The sequence below is a fragment of the Cyprinus carpio genome, chromosome B11, assembly GCF_018340385.1.
Source record: "Cyprinus carpio isolate SPL01 chromosome B11, ASM1834038v1, whole genome shotgun sequence".
Lineage (NCBI taxonomy): Eukaryota > Metazoa > Chordata > Actinopteri > Cypriniformes > Cyprinidae > Cyprinus > Cyprinus carpio.
In genome coordinates, this window is record NC_056607.1 from 1,018,865 (window position 1) to 1,032,967 (window position 14,103).

The 14,103-nt window shown below is 34.2% G+C and overlaps 1 protein-coding gene across 2 annotated transcripts; it reads right to left on the reverse strand.

The window, feature by feature from the left end:
- Positions 1-913: 913 nt before the first annotated feature.
- tegt (testis enhanced gene transcript (BAX inhibitor 1)) lies at positions 914-10,378 on the reverse strand. Of its 2 annotated transcripts, XM_042733505.1 has the most exons (11): positions 9,547-9,607; positions 9,272-9,277; positions 6,836-6,924; positions 6,345-6,453; positions 3,625-3,742; positions 3,487-3,535; positions 2,207-2,303; positions 2,030-2,110; positions 1,853-1,953; positions 1,156-1,231; positions 914-1,047 (listed from the first exon to the last, which is right to left on the reverse strand). In XM_042733505.1, exons 3-11 carry the CDS (start codon positions 6,889-6,891, stop codon positions 1,024-1,026), a joined length of 711 nt encoding a protein of 236 aa, XP_042589439.1. In that variant the 5' UTR covers positions 6,892-6,924; positions 9,272-9,277; positions 9,547-9,607; the 3' UTR covers positions 914-1,023. The 2 variants fall into 2 exon arrangements, with proteins under 2 accessions (XP_042589439.1, XP_042589438.1); XM_042733504.1 differs by lacking the exons at positions 9,272-9,277; positions 9,547-9,607 and adding an exon at positions 10,233-10,378.
- Positions 10,379-14,103: the final 3,725 nt, after the last annotated feature.

Genomic DNA, 14,103 nt, shown 5'->3' on the forward strand with positions numbered 1-14,103 from the left:
TTCCTCTTGGCTTGGAATTTTTGGGTGAACTAACCATTTAACAGCATATTATGGTATTTTCAAAATGATATAATAAATATGTGGGGTATTTTGAGCTGAAACTTCAGACACATTTCTCTCCCCATTATTAGGAGAAGTTTTTTGGTTGTTACATATAAAAACATCTGCTTTTCTGACAAATGTTACATCTGGTTCATTTCATCTGTGGCAAAAAATTGTGTGATTGCAACAACAACAGTTTTTTTTATTTCTAGGGCTGCCTTTTCAACTGGTCCTCTGATTACAAGCATCAGAAGAATTAAGCATGCTCAATGCAAATTTATCATCAGAAGGTATAATATAGTAGTTACAGGAGCACAAATGCAATCTGTGGCACCGTTTATTGACATAAGATGCACAATATTCATGAATAAAATAAAAATCTCATCTGTGATCTCACTGATAAATGCATTAATGTTAGACTTGACTAAATTAACAAAATTGGCACTAGCTGCTACAAGAACAATTTAATGTGGCATTGGCAACAAAGAAAAAAAAGGTAAATGAATTAACGCAATAAACACAAAAAAGCAGTTCAGTGAAGCACAACTATGTTATGATTAGAAGGTATTTATGATACACAATTTAATATTGTTGAGAGTATAGGTAAGAAAGTCTACTATCACCTAGCAGTAACAACTCCATTACACTCAAAGGTTTCTATTGTATGTACAATATTAAATCAGTTTTTTTAAGAGACTCCATAAGAGTCCTTTTCTACAGATCTCGAATTTCTGCCTCAGAGAGTTGCATTAAGTCAAAGAAATTAAAGTCCAACCTAAACTTTTAAATAAAAACTAAAAACCCAAAATCAACAAAAATCAACACAAAAACAAAAGAACAAATAAAAAGCCCAGTAACAATTTTCAAAAATAAAATTAAGACACTATCAAATCACACAAAATATAATCAAACTATGTAATCAGATTCATAATGAAGCTGCTGACATGTATTCAGCTCACAGATGTTTTCACTCTATGAAAATTACTTTTTCTCCTTCTTCTTTTCCTAAAAAAAAAATTAAAAAAAATAAGTTACTCATGGAACAAAAGGGATATAAATAATGATTCTGTTATTGACAGCACAGAGCTGATGCAGTTATGATGTTTCAAATACCTTCTCATTCATAGAGAGGATGATAACAAGCTTTCTGAAGATGGTCACAAAGTCCAGGAAGAGGTCAACACAATGCCTTCATTTAAAAACAAAGAACAAACAAAAGCCTTGAAGCATACAAACAAAAAAACAGTGCCATTTATTCCTCTTTGCATTCCTTTTTCATTATGAACCACCTGTGGATGGTTAATTTAAAGAAATAATAATAAATAATATATACTTTAGACACAATTAAATGGGACAGAATAAAACAAATGAGTATTCTAAGAATATACTGGACTTGTGTAAAATGATTTAGATAATATTTTACTCTGTAAAATACTGATATATAACTAGGAATCAACAATATTTGATTTCTTCAGTTTATCAGTATAGGCTGATATTGGGTATTTATTGGCAAGTGTTGGACACTTACCTGTTGACCGTTATTTATGACTATTCAAAACGAGTTTAAACTCAATTTATAAAAACCGTGCAATAAGATCATCTCAGTCCGGAATCAAGCACAATCATTAAGTTAGTATTGATGGGGTTAGCCAAAGCATTACTTCTCATATCTTGTCCTTTCACATAATGCCTTTCAGCTAGTGCATATTAAAATAGTTAATTAGCAAGTACAAATTCATTTTAAGCAACAACTTCCATTATATGATAATTATAGGTATATTGGTAAACACAGTAAACCTCTAAGCCTTACCAGATGTAATCTTTGTCTCCCATTTCTGCCTTCTCAATAATTAGCTGTGTGTCAAACAGCACAAAGCCACACATGATGGCCAGACCCAGATACACATGAGCCTGAAACAAACCAAAAACTGTTACACAAACTATCACACAACTTCATCCCCCACTTTCATACGGTCACATCACATACCTTGAAGAGTATTTCTGAGGCGAAGAACATATTGAAGACAGAGACGAGCAGAAGAACAGTCAGCCCTGACATCAGTGTGCCGAAGAAAAATAAACCAAACCAAAGTTACAGGTCAAAAAACAAACAACTGTACATGATCAATCACCAACGCAACTAGCAGATTTTTTCATGTTTACCTCCCAAGAAGAGATAACTTCTGCGCTTTGCATAGAGAGCGCTCAACGTGAAGCAGGCAAAGATGACAGAGGTGCCCAGGAAAGCAGTCAGGATGATGCTACAAAAATGAACACAATCATTTGCCATGTGTTGAAAAATATCATTACGTGCAGTTCCACAGAGCCACTGAGTACAGTCAAAGCTTCATGGCAATCAGTACATGACACACGGCGAAATGAAACAATTCAGGGAAGGAACAACCCCAGTTACAGTTTTATTCCGTTTTACATTCCATCACTTACTCACCAATGCTGCCCTGCAAAGGCAAAATATCTTAACTCACTAGAGTGTGAAACTGAGAAAAATGACTTTAAAGTTTTTTTATTTGTCCAGCCAAATTAATTATAGATATGACACTGGAAATTTGGCAATTAGATGTTTTAGTAATTAAAATGATCTACATTAAAAAACTGTGAGCTCAAACTTGATTTCACCCCTATTTTGAAGTTACTGTACTTTGCCTTTGCATTGTCTGTAAAAAGTGAGAAGTCACACCAAAGCAAAAGGCAGTAACTTCCACATTATCAATATGTGCTTGCTTATCCCCATTTACAAAATCATTATAGTAACACCTGTATAAAATCTAATGATCATGGGCTATCTCATATAGTAATGTGACTGTATTAGTTGTTTTCTTTTGACCATAACAAGCAGACTTAAAGTTTTATCGGGTTACAAGAAAAGGTTTAATTGCGAACTCTTAGTAGGCTACTGATTTTATGATTGATCATGCTACAGCATACGAGTCCACACGCTTCAAACTAGAAGTTACAGCCTGGTGACTAATCTGCATTACAAAAAAACCTTTAAAGGTTATTCATGATTACGTATTGCTGCATCTAATCTTTACAGTGCTTTGTTATATGGAGCTGTTTGGTAAATGGCGATCTAATTCACTTGTCTAATAAAATGCTTCAGTGACAGATCAGATGTATGAAATTATACAAGTTACACCGTAATTAAAATGTGACAGACTTTATTTGGACAGTAAAAAAATGGTGAAGGTTCATTTTCCCAAAATGGTCATTTCTGGGTCAACTATTGCTTTGAAAACCAGCTCATCAGAGTAAAGCCGTGGTCACACTAGACATTGAGCATGCGAAATTGTTGCGTCACGCTTTTTAAAAACTTACAATCTACTCCACTTTCCTGCAGCGCTGCAGTTTTAAATTTATGTTCTTTTAATTCAGACAGGGGGTCAAGCTGTGTTTTTAAGAAACCCTGTGCTCTGTGAATATTACCTTGGGTTGACGCTAATGACGTAGTCCATGAGCGGGCCAAGTCCAAGACCTGTATAAGGCACAGATTGACATGTTGAGTTAAGTGTTTTAAACACATGATATAGGAAATGAAGTTGTAAAAAAATGTAAACATCTCACCTGTGAAGAAAGCAAAAGCAGCGAGGATGCCCAACCTCTTCTTCTCTGTCTGAGGGCTGTGAGGAGTCATGGCAAGCCAACCCATCATAGCCAGTGATCCAAGCATGGTCAGCCAACCCTGAAAGACAATATCATGATAATGCGTATTAGAGATCCACTTTACAAGAATCTGCGTACTAGCTGAGGTTCTGTAGTATTATATGCTCTACTTCAGTCCCTTGCGAAAGTATTCATACCCCTTCTTTTTTTTTCCCCACGTTTTGTTATGTTGTTGCCTTATGTATGTAGATATTATTACACTTCAAGCGAAGTTAACGTGTGGCAAATTCATTTGAATTGATATGATATGGAAAAGCACACACCTCTCAAAAAAGTGTAATAATGATAAAATATAAGAGCAAAAATCAAACATTAGGATTCGACACCAACCCCACACAATAATGCAAAAACAGTAATTATTGTTGTACAGTCTAACAAAAATTATGCTATATTGTTGTGCGCATGCCCAGTAGCCACAGCTGTATCCCTTCTAGCCTTAACCACAAATCAAACAGGAGAGTAGATTAACTTCGGTGGACTTAAACTTGAAAAATGTTCCATGCTTGAAATAAAATATGTATTTGCATACATAAAAAGTACATATGAAAAGATGATCGGTTCACGTGTGCTGCTTGAACTGAGGCGCTACAGTGATCTCACAGTGCACACGCTTCTGTGTGTGTGCTTCGGATGCGTGCGCTCAGGAAACCGTATATCAGAAGTTTACACTGATATGCTTTAAAATGCATTTCAGCACAATTTCAGCAAGACAGTCATGATAATCAAAACCAAACAGATGTTTTTTTGGCAGAGATCTGAGATACAAGCTGTAAAGGTAGAGCCTGGATACAGATCATGGTGGATCAGCACCTAGAGACGCCCTCGACAGCCCTGAAGGTCACCAGAGACCAAGACAACTAGATGAGCCCCAGAGACAGATCCCCAGTGAAGAACTTGTTACCTAGACCTATCGGAACAAGCCCACGGGAACCAGATGAGTCCTCCGCACAATCTGACTTTGCTGCAGCGTGGATCAACCTGCTGGTTCGTCTGGTCAGAGGAGCCTGTTTTTTTCTCCATTCCGTCACCAACACATTTAACATTAATATACTCACACACATCCACATATACTATTTAAACACAACTCATCTCCACTAATACAACACACAATACAGCACAGATACTATTTAAACTGAACTGTGCTGGAAGATGACATCACTGAATTCAATGATGGACTGCCTTTAACTGAAAATTGAGTGTTTACTTTTGTCATTCTGCATTATTGACACACTATTTTCCTATTTGATACTGTAAAGCTGCTTTGACACAATCTGTATTGTTAAAAGCACTATATAAATAAAGGTGACTTGACTATTTTGGAAAAGGGGGCGGGAAGCAGCAGCTCATTTGCATTTAAAGAGGCATGCAGAATCAAAATAAAAATATTGATATATCGATATTAATCGGTTTTCATTTTTACGGAACAATATAGATTCTTAAATCCCAAGAATCTATAAGTCTAGCCTGTTTTCAGTTAATGGACGGAACATCGAAGGGCACTTCCCATCCAATAAATCAGCAGCAGTGTGAAGTGCGCGTGAACTGATCAACTCCTCCACATTAATACCAGTTTCAGCACAAAATAAACATGACTAAACATCCGAAGGCAAGTTGAAGGAAAAAATTACAACTTTACGATCTGTATCCTGTCTCATGCATTATGTTCACGTATTAAACTGAGATGATGCGCATCAAAGTTGTAGAGGAAAGTAGCTTTGTTACTTTTTAATAAACAAAGTATCAGCTTTAAAATTGTCAAATTCATAACGAAATTCAAACCATAAATAATGCGGCGGGCGCGATCGCTTCAGCACCTCAGTTCAAACGGCAAGTGAACCCATTATATCTTTCTCTTTACTACTAATATAGTACAAAATGAACATGAATTAACATCAAAAGGTAGGCTATTTTATATGAGAGCCTACAGTACAACTTACTGAAATGTCTCATGTAATCGCTCATTCTGTTTCAAACTGCGGAAAATGTGTAAAGCTTGTAAACACTGCCACGTAACAATACATTTACCTCAGTATAACGATTCAGTGTCCATAAGCTCATCAGTCAGCTAGAAAAATAACTATAAAGAGAAGCATTCTGCTATATTTGTGTTCTTTTGCATATTAATATTTTTACTTAACCTGCCGTCTAGGCCTAAATGATAAGAAATTCAAGAATGCAAGGTAAAGCTAAAATTCAACTCGTTCTATAAAATAGAATGCTACTAATAAAGAGAAACAGGCTGGATGTGTGAAAGACATGACAACATTTACAGGATGCATTGAGGAGGAGCCCACACTACACTCCGTGGCCGATGCTTATGGTCCATGATATTGGAACAGATTGTGTAATTGTAAACTGTAAAACAATTCTTTGTCACTTCAAGTTGGAAAAGATGTTTAGTTCCTAAGTTTTTTTTTTCTTATAGGAGCCAATGGCTCCTTACTCAATTTTTTTGTGTGTGTTATAGGCTTCTGTGTAAGTTAGGCTGTTTAAGAAATTGTACTTGCACTCATGCTCCTAAATACATTTTCCAGTTCACACACACCTATTTTTAGTCACAATGCTCGCACTGTTAAGTACTGACAACTACGAGTGAGAAATGCAAAGCATAGAGCTGTTACCGGAAACAGTCTTGTGATGATGAAGATGTAGGAGCCAGCGGCCGCCACCAGCATACACACAGCCAGACTGGCGTAGACATTCTTCAGGTGCTGCTGAGTCGAGCGAGAGCTGCCCAGAAAAACACACACAGACAGATACGAATCAGAAACACACAACCGCTTTAACACATCATTCCATTCTAGGGATGTAACGATATTATCAATATTGGGATATCAAAACTAAGACTAAGTCTCGATAATATCTTGGTCACATGACAATATGAAACGATACGTCTTCAGGGCAAAATAAAAGTTTTTAAAATATATTTGTTTTGGGCCATTATGCTTTAGCACAATATCTGTCAAACAAAGCTCTGGTTGGAGCTCTTAAATTTTAAACTCTCAAAGTGCATTAGATAGAATAATTTAACTGTAAATTGTACAAAATTTATTTTTTTCCCCCAATTCTTCATTCATCATACAGACCTGTAACACGTATAAAAATTACTTACATTTGAGAGAACTTCAAGAGAGCGTCAAAGTTTATGGTGCGATCAAACACGTTCATTTTTCTGCTGCTTCAATGATCTCAGGAAACTACCTACATGAAGACACAGAAAAGATGGCTGTAGGAAAAATACTGACCATCTGTGTGAAGAACATCACTAACCCTGAATCCATCAGAACCAATCAAACGGTCCTGTTCACGTCTGCTACACCAAAGGAATATACTAGGGATGTAACGATTCACTCAACTAACGATTCGATTCAAGATTCTGATTTCACTATTCGATTTTCTCACAATTTTGAGATTTGAAGACATTATACAGTAAATGAAAAGGTGTCCTTTTATTAGGCTGTTGCTTCAAGTTTCTTTATGAAACTGAAATAAAACTAAATTATAATTTTAAGAGTGGATACAGAAGAGTGTAAGCCGCTTGCATACAACACAGATTTGCCAAAATGGTGCTACGCTGATTTGGAGAGACACAGAGGAGAGGAATTGTTGAATAAAGTCATTATTTTTGTTTTCTTCGTGTACAAAAAGTATTCTTCATAACGTTACAGTTGAATCACTGATGGCAGATGGAGTATTCTGACAACGCTTTTCATACTTTCCTGGAGCTTGACACTGTTATTTATTTGGCAGTCTATGGGACAGTCACAAGCCTCCCGGTTTTCATCCAAAATATCTTAAATTGTGTTCAGAAGACGAACAAAGCTTTCACGGGTTTGGAACGACATGGGGGTAAGTAATTAATGACAAAATTTTCATTTTGGGATGGAGTAACCCTTTAAGACTGTGACAGACTTGGTCAAGGGTCAAAACTATCGATTTTTCTTTTATGCCAAAAATCATTAGGATATTAAGTAAAGATCATGTTCCATGAGAATATTTTGTAAATTACCTACCGTAAATATATCAAAAGTTAATTTTTGATTAGTAATATGCATTGCTAAGAATTCATCTGGAAGATTTCGATTTTTTTATTTTTTGCACCCTCAGATTCCAAATTTTCAAATAGTTGTATTTCAGCCAAATATTGTCTGATCCTAATAAACCATACATCAATGGAAAGATTATTTTTGAAAAATTGACACTTAAGATTTGTGGTCCAGGGTCACAAATGTCAACATGCATTTACTCATCTCACTGCACAAAAACAGATTCAGTAGTCCTCAAAATGAATAAAAACAGTCAAATACAAACACAGAATATGACACAAACCTGCAATAATCAAATGTGTAAACACAAATATCCTTTATGTATTTAATCTTATTTTATTTACCGATGTCTTTGCCACTGACATTCGATGATTCAATTCAACCATACTAATTTTTTTTTTTTTTTTTTTTAACTTTAGATAAACTAGCATAAGAGCTTCATTTATGTGTTACTGAAGAGTGCTGAACTCTCTTCTCCTGTGTTCTACTGTACAGATGTGAATCTTCTTTTCCTTCAGTCTGGGGCTAACTCATTTCACTTTTGTTGTAAAAGGGTTTTTATATTTGCATACAACAGAACTCTTTCTATTAAAAACAAACAAGCAAGCCCTTGCCAGATTTAAAAAGTAATGTAAAAGTAACATAACTCATTACTATCCATTGAAAGTAACCAAGTAACGTAATTAGTTACTTTTTTAGGGAGTAGGCTAATGCAATATTGTAATGCATTACTTTTAAAAGTAACTTTCCCCAACACTGGTCACCGTTTCACAACCAGAAACAGTCTGGATACCAACTTTCTTCAAAATATCTTCTTTTATGTTTAACAGAAAAAAGAAACGCACAGGTTGAATTTTCATTTTTGGGTGAACTATCCCTTTAAGACACAGTCTGAACATGGAGGCTAAGTTTATGGAACTGAACCCAGCAGGACATTTCTCTTTTTATTCATATGACTTCAGAAATACACCAGCATAAGTGAATTTTTATTTTTGGGAGAACCATCCCCTTAACAATACTAATCGACAACTTCTATACTGTTAATATAATTAATAATGGTTTGACATTTTTAATGGTCTATTTTTTAATGGAAGTCTAGGCTGTTTAATTATTGTTAAAAAGGTTACTATAATTAAACCGTAGTAAGCACAAACTAGCCATGATTTGTAGTAAAACTGTGCTTATACAAATCATAATCAATATTCCAAACAAACACAGCTACTACACTTTTACTACAAGCCATGGTTAATCTTTAAGTTATAGCGTGAGGTGCAAGGTTTCTCTGAATGAACTTGATCCAAGAAAAACAGGATAAGGTTGACTAAATATGAAAAAAAAAACTAACAAGGACATTTAAGGCAAGACTAAGTCTAAATGAAGTAAACAGCTTACAAAATTAACAAAAATATTTAATAAATCAAAATGGTCACATTTATTTTTTGTTATGAAAGGATTCCAGGAAATGATGTCATTAGGAAAGTTCACTGTGAAACATTACGTACTGTAAAGTACATATTACTTATTTATACATAAGTCCAAATTTCTCAATATGTTACCTAGATTTGATTTTGCTTATTGTTAAATCTCTTAAACACACTGATAATAATAAGAATAACAAGTTTATTAAGGCTTATGACGATATTTTAATATTTTACTTAATGATTAATTGTCCTGCCTTTTTTCCCCCTTCTTCTTCTTCATCATTGTATATCAATGCAGTGTTATTTTCATTTTCCTTTGTCTTGCAATAATAATAATAAAAAAATAATAATAATAACGTGATCGTTTCTTTTGTGTGTTTCTCGCATTGACAGTGTCTGCTCCCCGTGAATGTGAATCAAAGGAAATGGTTTTCTCTGTAACCTTTGGCCTTATCTGACCAGCATTGCGAAATCATCTGTCTACATTACACTACTGAAACGAAGGAGCAAATGACGACATGCGCACTACACACTGTGCCCTGTAGACTTTGAATTCATGTCTAAATAAGAAGTATTTAACTCCCGCACGCGTGAATTACGGACATCGAAAGATCAACACTGAGCGTCCTCACGCAGAGTGAAAGTAAAAGGCTCTTTCCAGCAGCGGAATAACGAAAGTACAGCGAAAGATAGCACCATATTTGGTTTTACCAACTTCACAAACAAACACGCAGCTAGAACCCCTGTGACAGAAACCTGAAGCACTGTCAGCGCTTTAAACACTAACCTCAAACACACGCGCGCGCGCTTCGGTGTAAACACTCAAATTATTCTCATTATTACGCGATAACAGCGTGCTGTAACACAGACACAGAAGTTCGCACGCGATCCGTTATCAAACGCTCTGATCGTGACGTGTTTTAATCTTCTGCTACATTCACGCGACGCGCTGCTCTCGCTCACTGCGTCATGGCTACTCGAAGTTTCTTCATCATACATATTATTTCTCCTCGTTCCATAAACATTAAGGTCACTTTATTACCATAAGATGTGAGAGTGTGCGTCTTCCCGTCTGTTCTCAGAAGGCCTGGACTCGGAATCAACGCCTCCCTGACACGTACAGCGACTGACAAACAACAACGCGATGGCGTCACACGCTCCTCTTCTTCTTCTTCTTTAGCTTTTTTTTCCGAGTTACAGACCAAAATTATAGGTGCATACCGCCACATTCTTCTAAAGACCAGTTTCGTGCAAAAACAAAAATAACAGTTCAAAAAAAAAACAAATAAAAAAAAAAAATTCTTCTAAAGACCAGTTTCGTGCAAAAACAAAAATAATAATAAAAAAAAAAACTCTTCCACCTTCCCTTTGAGAATGATTTATACCTAAAATCCCTTTAATATCCCATTTTCTTCCTAATTTGATTATACATTATTTAATTTTTCCCCCTTTCTTCATCATATTTCTTACAGTCTAATAGGCCTATAACATTCTATACATTTTCTTTGCATTTACAAACCTCACATTTATCTGTGTTCACTTTACTCATAAGAAATAATGTATTATTAAGTCTTGTGTGTCCTAACCGTAGTCTTGTGTAACTGATTTCTTCTGTTCTGCTTTTACTAGAAAATGTTTTAACTTTATTATTACTTTTTGAATATCGTAATATTCTCTTCTTTTATTATCTTAGTCCCAAATCTTTTGCCAGTGATTACCAATTTTGCTTTTAATTATTGGTTTTGCTTAATTTTTTTTACCGAGGGTTTGTTACATATTATTTGTTACAATGATTCTGCTGTGTTTCCAGTATAATGACACAAGGGGGAGTAGAACTGCCACTACAAATAGATTTTCATTTTAATGTCTTCTACACCTTCTAAACAGACAACGTCTGGATCGTGTTGTGTTTTGCGTGTGTCTGTGTGTGTGTGTGTGTGCGCGCGCGTGTGCGTGTGTGTGTGTGTGTTCTCTGTGTTTCCTTGGTTTGAAGTTTAGTTGTCTTTGTGTAAGCAAGGATGGCCAGTATTTATGATACATGGATAACACTTTAGAATATTGTTCCATTCCATCATTAATGAATAACTACACAAATAATGAATAACTAGACAAGAACACACGAGTAATGCAATATAAACACTCTAGTAACTACTGTCATCTAACAAGAAACTCTGATTAATGAATTAGTAAGTCAAAAGTGGTAGTTCACTATTAGCTAATCAGTAACTAATGTTTTTGTTATTCATACCTTCCAAAGAACTACTAAGATCTACTGTATACAGTTTGATAATTAATATGAATAATGCATAGTGTATAATTAATTCTAAAATCAAGGTCATGGTATCCCACTAGTTGTGACTATTACCAAATTATTCATAAAGAACTACTAATTATTTGGACCAGTATCTTGACTTTAGAATACTGATCCAAATAAGTAGTGATTTCTTCAGAAGGATACTAACCAAAACCTTCCATATACCTCAAAAGCCCACAATGACACCAATTAGAAGTTCCTTTAGAAGGATTTGGTAACACTTGAGTCATTACTAGTGGGTTACCATGATCTTCACTTTAGAATTAATCATACATTATGCATAATTCACATTAATTATGAACCTGTAAACAGTAGTTCTTAGTAGTTCTAAAGGGTATATGAACAAATGGTAGTTATCGATTAGCTAATAGTGAACTACCAGTTTCAGCTGAGCGCTATTACTTACTGAATCATTAATTAGAGTCTCTTGTTAGTTAATAGTAGTTACTAGAATGTTAATAGTGCATTAGTCATTTGTTCCTGTGTAGTTATTCATTAACCATGGAACAGTATTATAAAGTGTTGTTACTGGTACATGTATTTCAAATACAAAATAGGATTTTGTCATTTGTATTTGATAGGGTTGAAGAACATTACTTCATATTTTGTATCAAAATACTTTAGTGTTTTGTAGTTTTGTACTACACTATTAATGTGTTGTTACGTGTTACTTGTTACTACACTATTAATGTGTTGTTATTTGTTACTTTTTACTACACTATTAATGTGTTGTTACTTGTTACTACACTATTAATGTGTTGTTACGTGTTACTTGTTACTTCACTATTAATGTGTTGTTACGTGTTACTTGTTACTACACTATTAATGTGTTGTTACTTGTTACTTGTTACTACACTATTAATGTGTTGTTACGTGTTACTTGTTACTTCACTATTAATGTGTTGTTACGTGTTACTTGTTACTACACTACTATTAATGTGTTGTTACTTGTTACTTGTTACTACACACTATTAATGTGTTGTTACGTGTTACTTGTTACTACACTATTAATGTGTTGTTACTTGTTACTTGTTACTTCACTATTAATGTGTGTTGTTTACGTGTTACTTGTTACTACACTATTAATGTGTTGTTACTTGTTACTTGTTACTTCACTATTAATGTGTTGTTACGTGTTACTTGTTACTACACTATTAATGTGTTGTTACTTGTTACTACACTATTAATGTGTTGTTACGTGTTACTTGTTACTACACTATTAATGTGTTGTTACTTGTTACTTGTTACTACACTATTAATGTGTTGTTACGTGTTACTTGTTACTACACTATTAATGTGTTGTTACTTGTTACTTGTTACTTCACTATTAATGTGTTGTTACGTGTTACTTGTTACTACACTATTAATGTGTTGTTACGTATTACTTGTTACTACACTGTTAATGTGTTGTTACTTGTTACTTGTTACTACACTATTAATGTGTAGTTACGTGTTACTTGTTACTACACTATTAATGTGTTGTTACGTATTACTTGTTACTACACTATTAATGTGTTGTTACTTGTTACTTGTTACTACACTATTAATGTGTTGTTACGTATTACTTGTTACTACACTATTAATGTGTTGTTACTTGTTACTACACTATTAATGTGTTGTTACTTGTTACTACACTATTAATGTGTTGTTACTTGTTACAGCACTATTAATGTGTTGTTATGTGTTACTTGTTACTACACTATTAATTTGTTGTTACTTGTTACTACACTAATAATGTGTTGTTACTTGTTACTACACTATTAATGTGTTGTTACTTGTTACTACACTGTTAATGTGGTGTTACTTTTTAATACACTGTTAATGTGTAGTAACTTGTTACTACACTATTAATGTGTTGTTACTTGTTACTACACTGTTAATGTGTTGTTACTTCTTACTACATTATTCATGTTTTGTTACTTGTTACTACATTATTAATGTGTTGTTACTACACTGTTAATGTGTTGTTACTGTTACTACACTATTAATGTGTTGTTACTTGTTACTACACTATTAATGTGTTGTTACTTGTTACTACATTATTAATGTGTTGTTACTTGTTACTTGTTGCTACATTATTAATGTGTTGTTACTTGTTACTGCACTATTAATGTGTTGTTGTTACTTGTTACCCCACTATTAATGTGTTTTTACTTGTTACTTGTTACTACACTATTAATGTGGTGTTACTTGTTACTTCACTTCACTATTAATGTGTGTCCTCTATACTTCCATGGCTCTCAGTAGATTCAGTTTTTGGAGTTGGGTTAATACTCCTTGACAAGTTCTGTTGCTACTTTCTGATTATGTTTCTGGCTACATTTAAAATTGAAACATATTGATAATTTAACAATTGTGGAAATGTTTGTTTTTGGCTTCCAAATAGATGTCCAGTGATTGATAAATAAATATCTGATTGCTGAAAATTGTACCCTAACTGAAGTAACTGTTTAGTAGGGTCATGATTTTGCATACCATTGCATGAATGACTGCCTGACACATAATATATTATTATATTTATAATTAACAATCAAATGACTAAATAGTTAGAAACTAGTTGCTATGAATACAGGTGCCTTAGTTGTCTTCTTAGGAATGG

What these genes read in the sequence shown, in the direction of transcription:
- tegt (XM_042733504.1), bottom strand. Translation starts at nt 6,891, where the DNA reads ATGAACGTGTTTGATCGCACCATAAACTTTGACGCTCTCTTGAAGTTC. An exon ending in TCATCACAAGACTGTTTCCG is followed by an intron (nt 3,743 to 6,344) that starts GTAACAGCTCTA and finishes ATTGTCTTTCAG; the next exon opens with GGTTGGCTGACCATGCTTGG. An exon ending in GTCATTAGCGTCAACCCAAG is followed by an intron (nt 2,304 to 3,486) that starts GTAATATTCACA and finishes TCATTTTTGTAG; the next exon opens with CATCATCCTGACTGCTTTCC.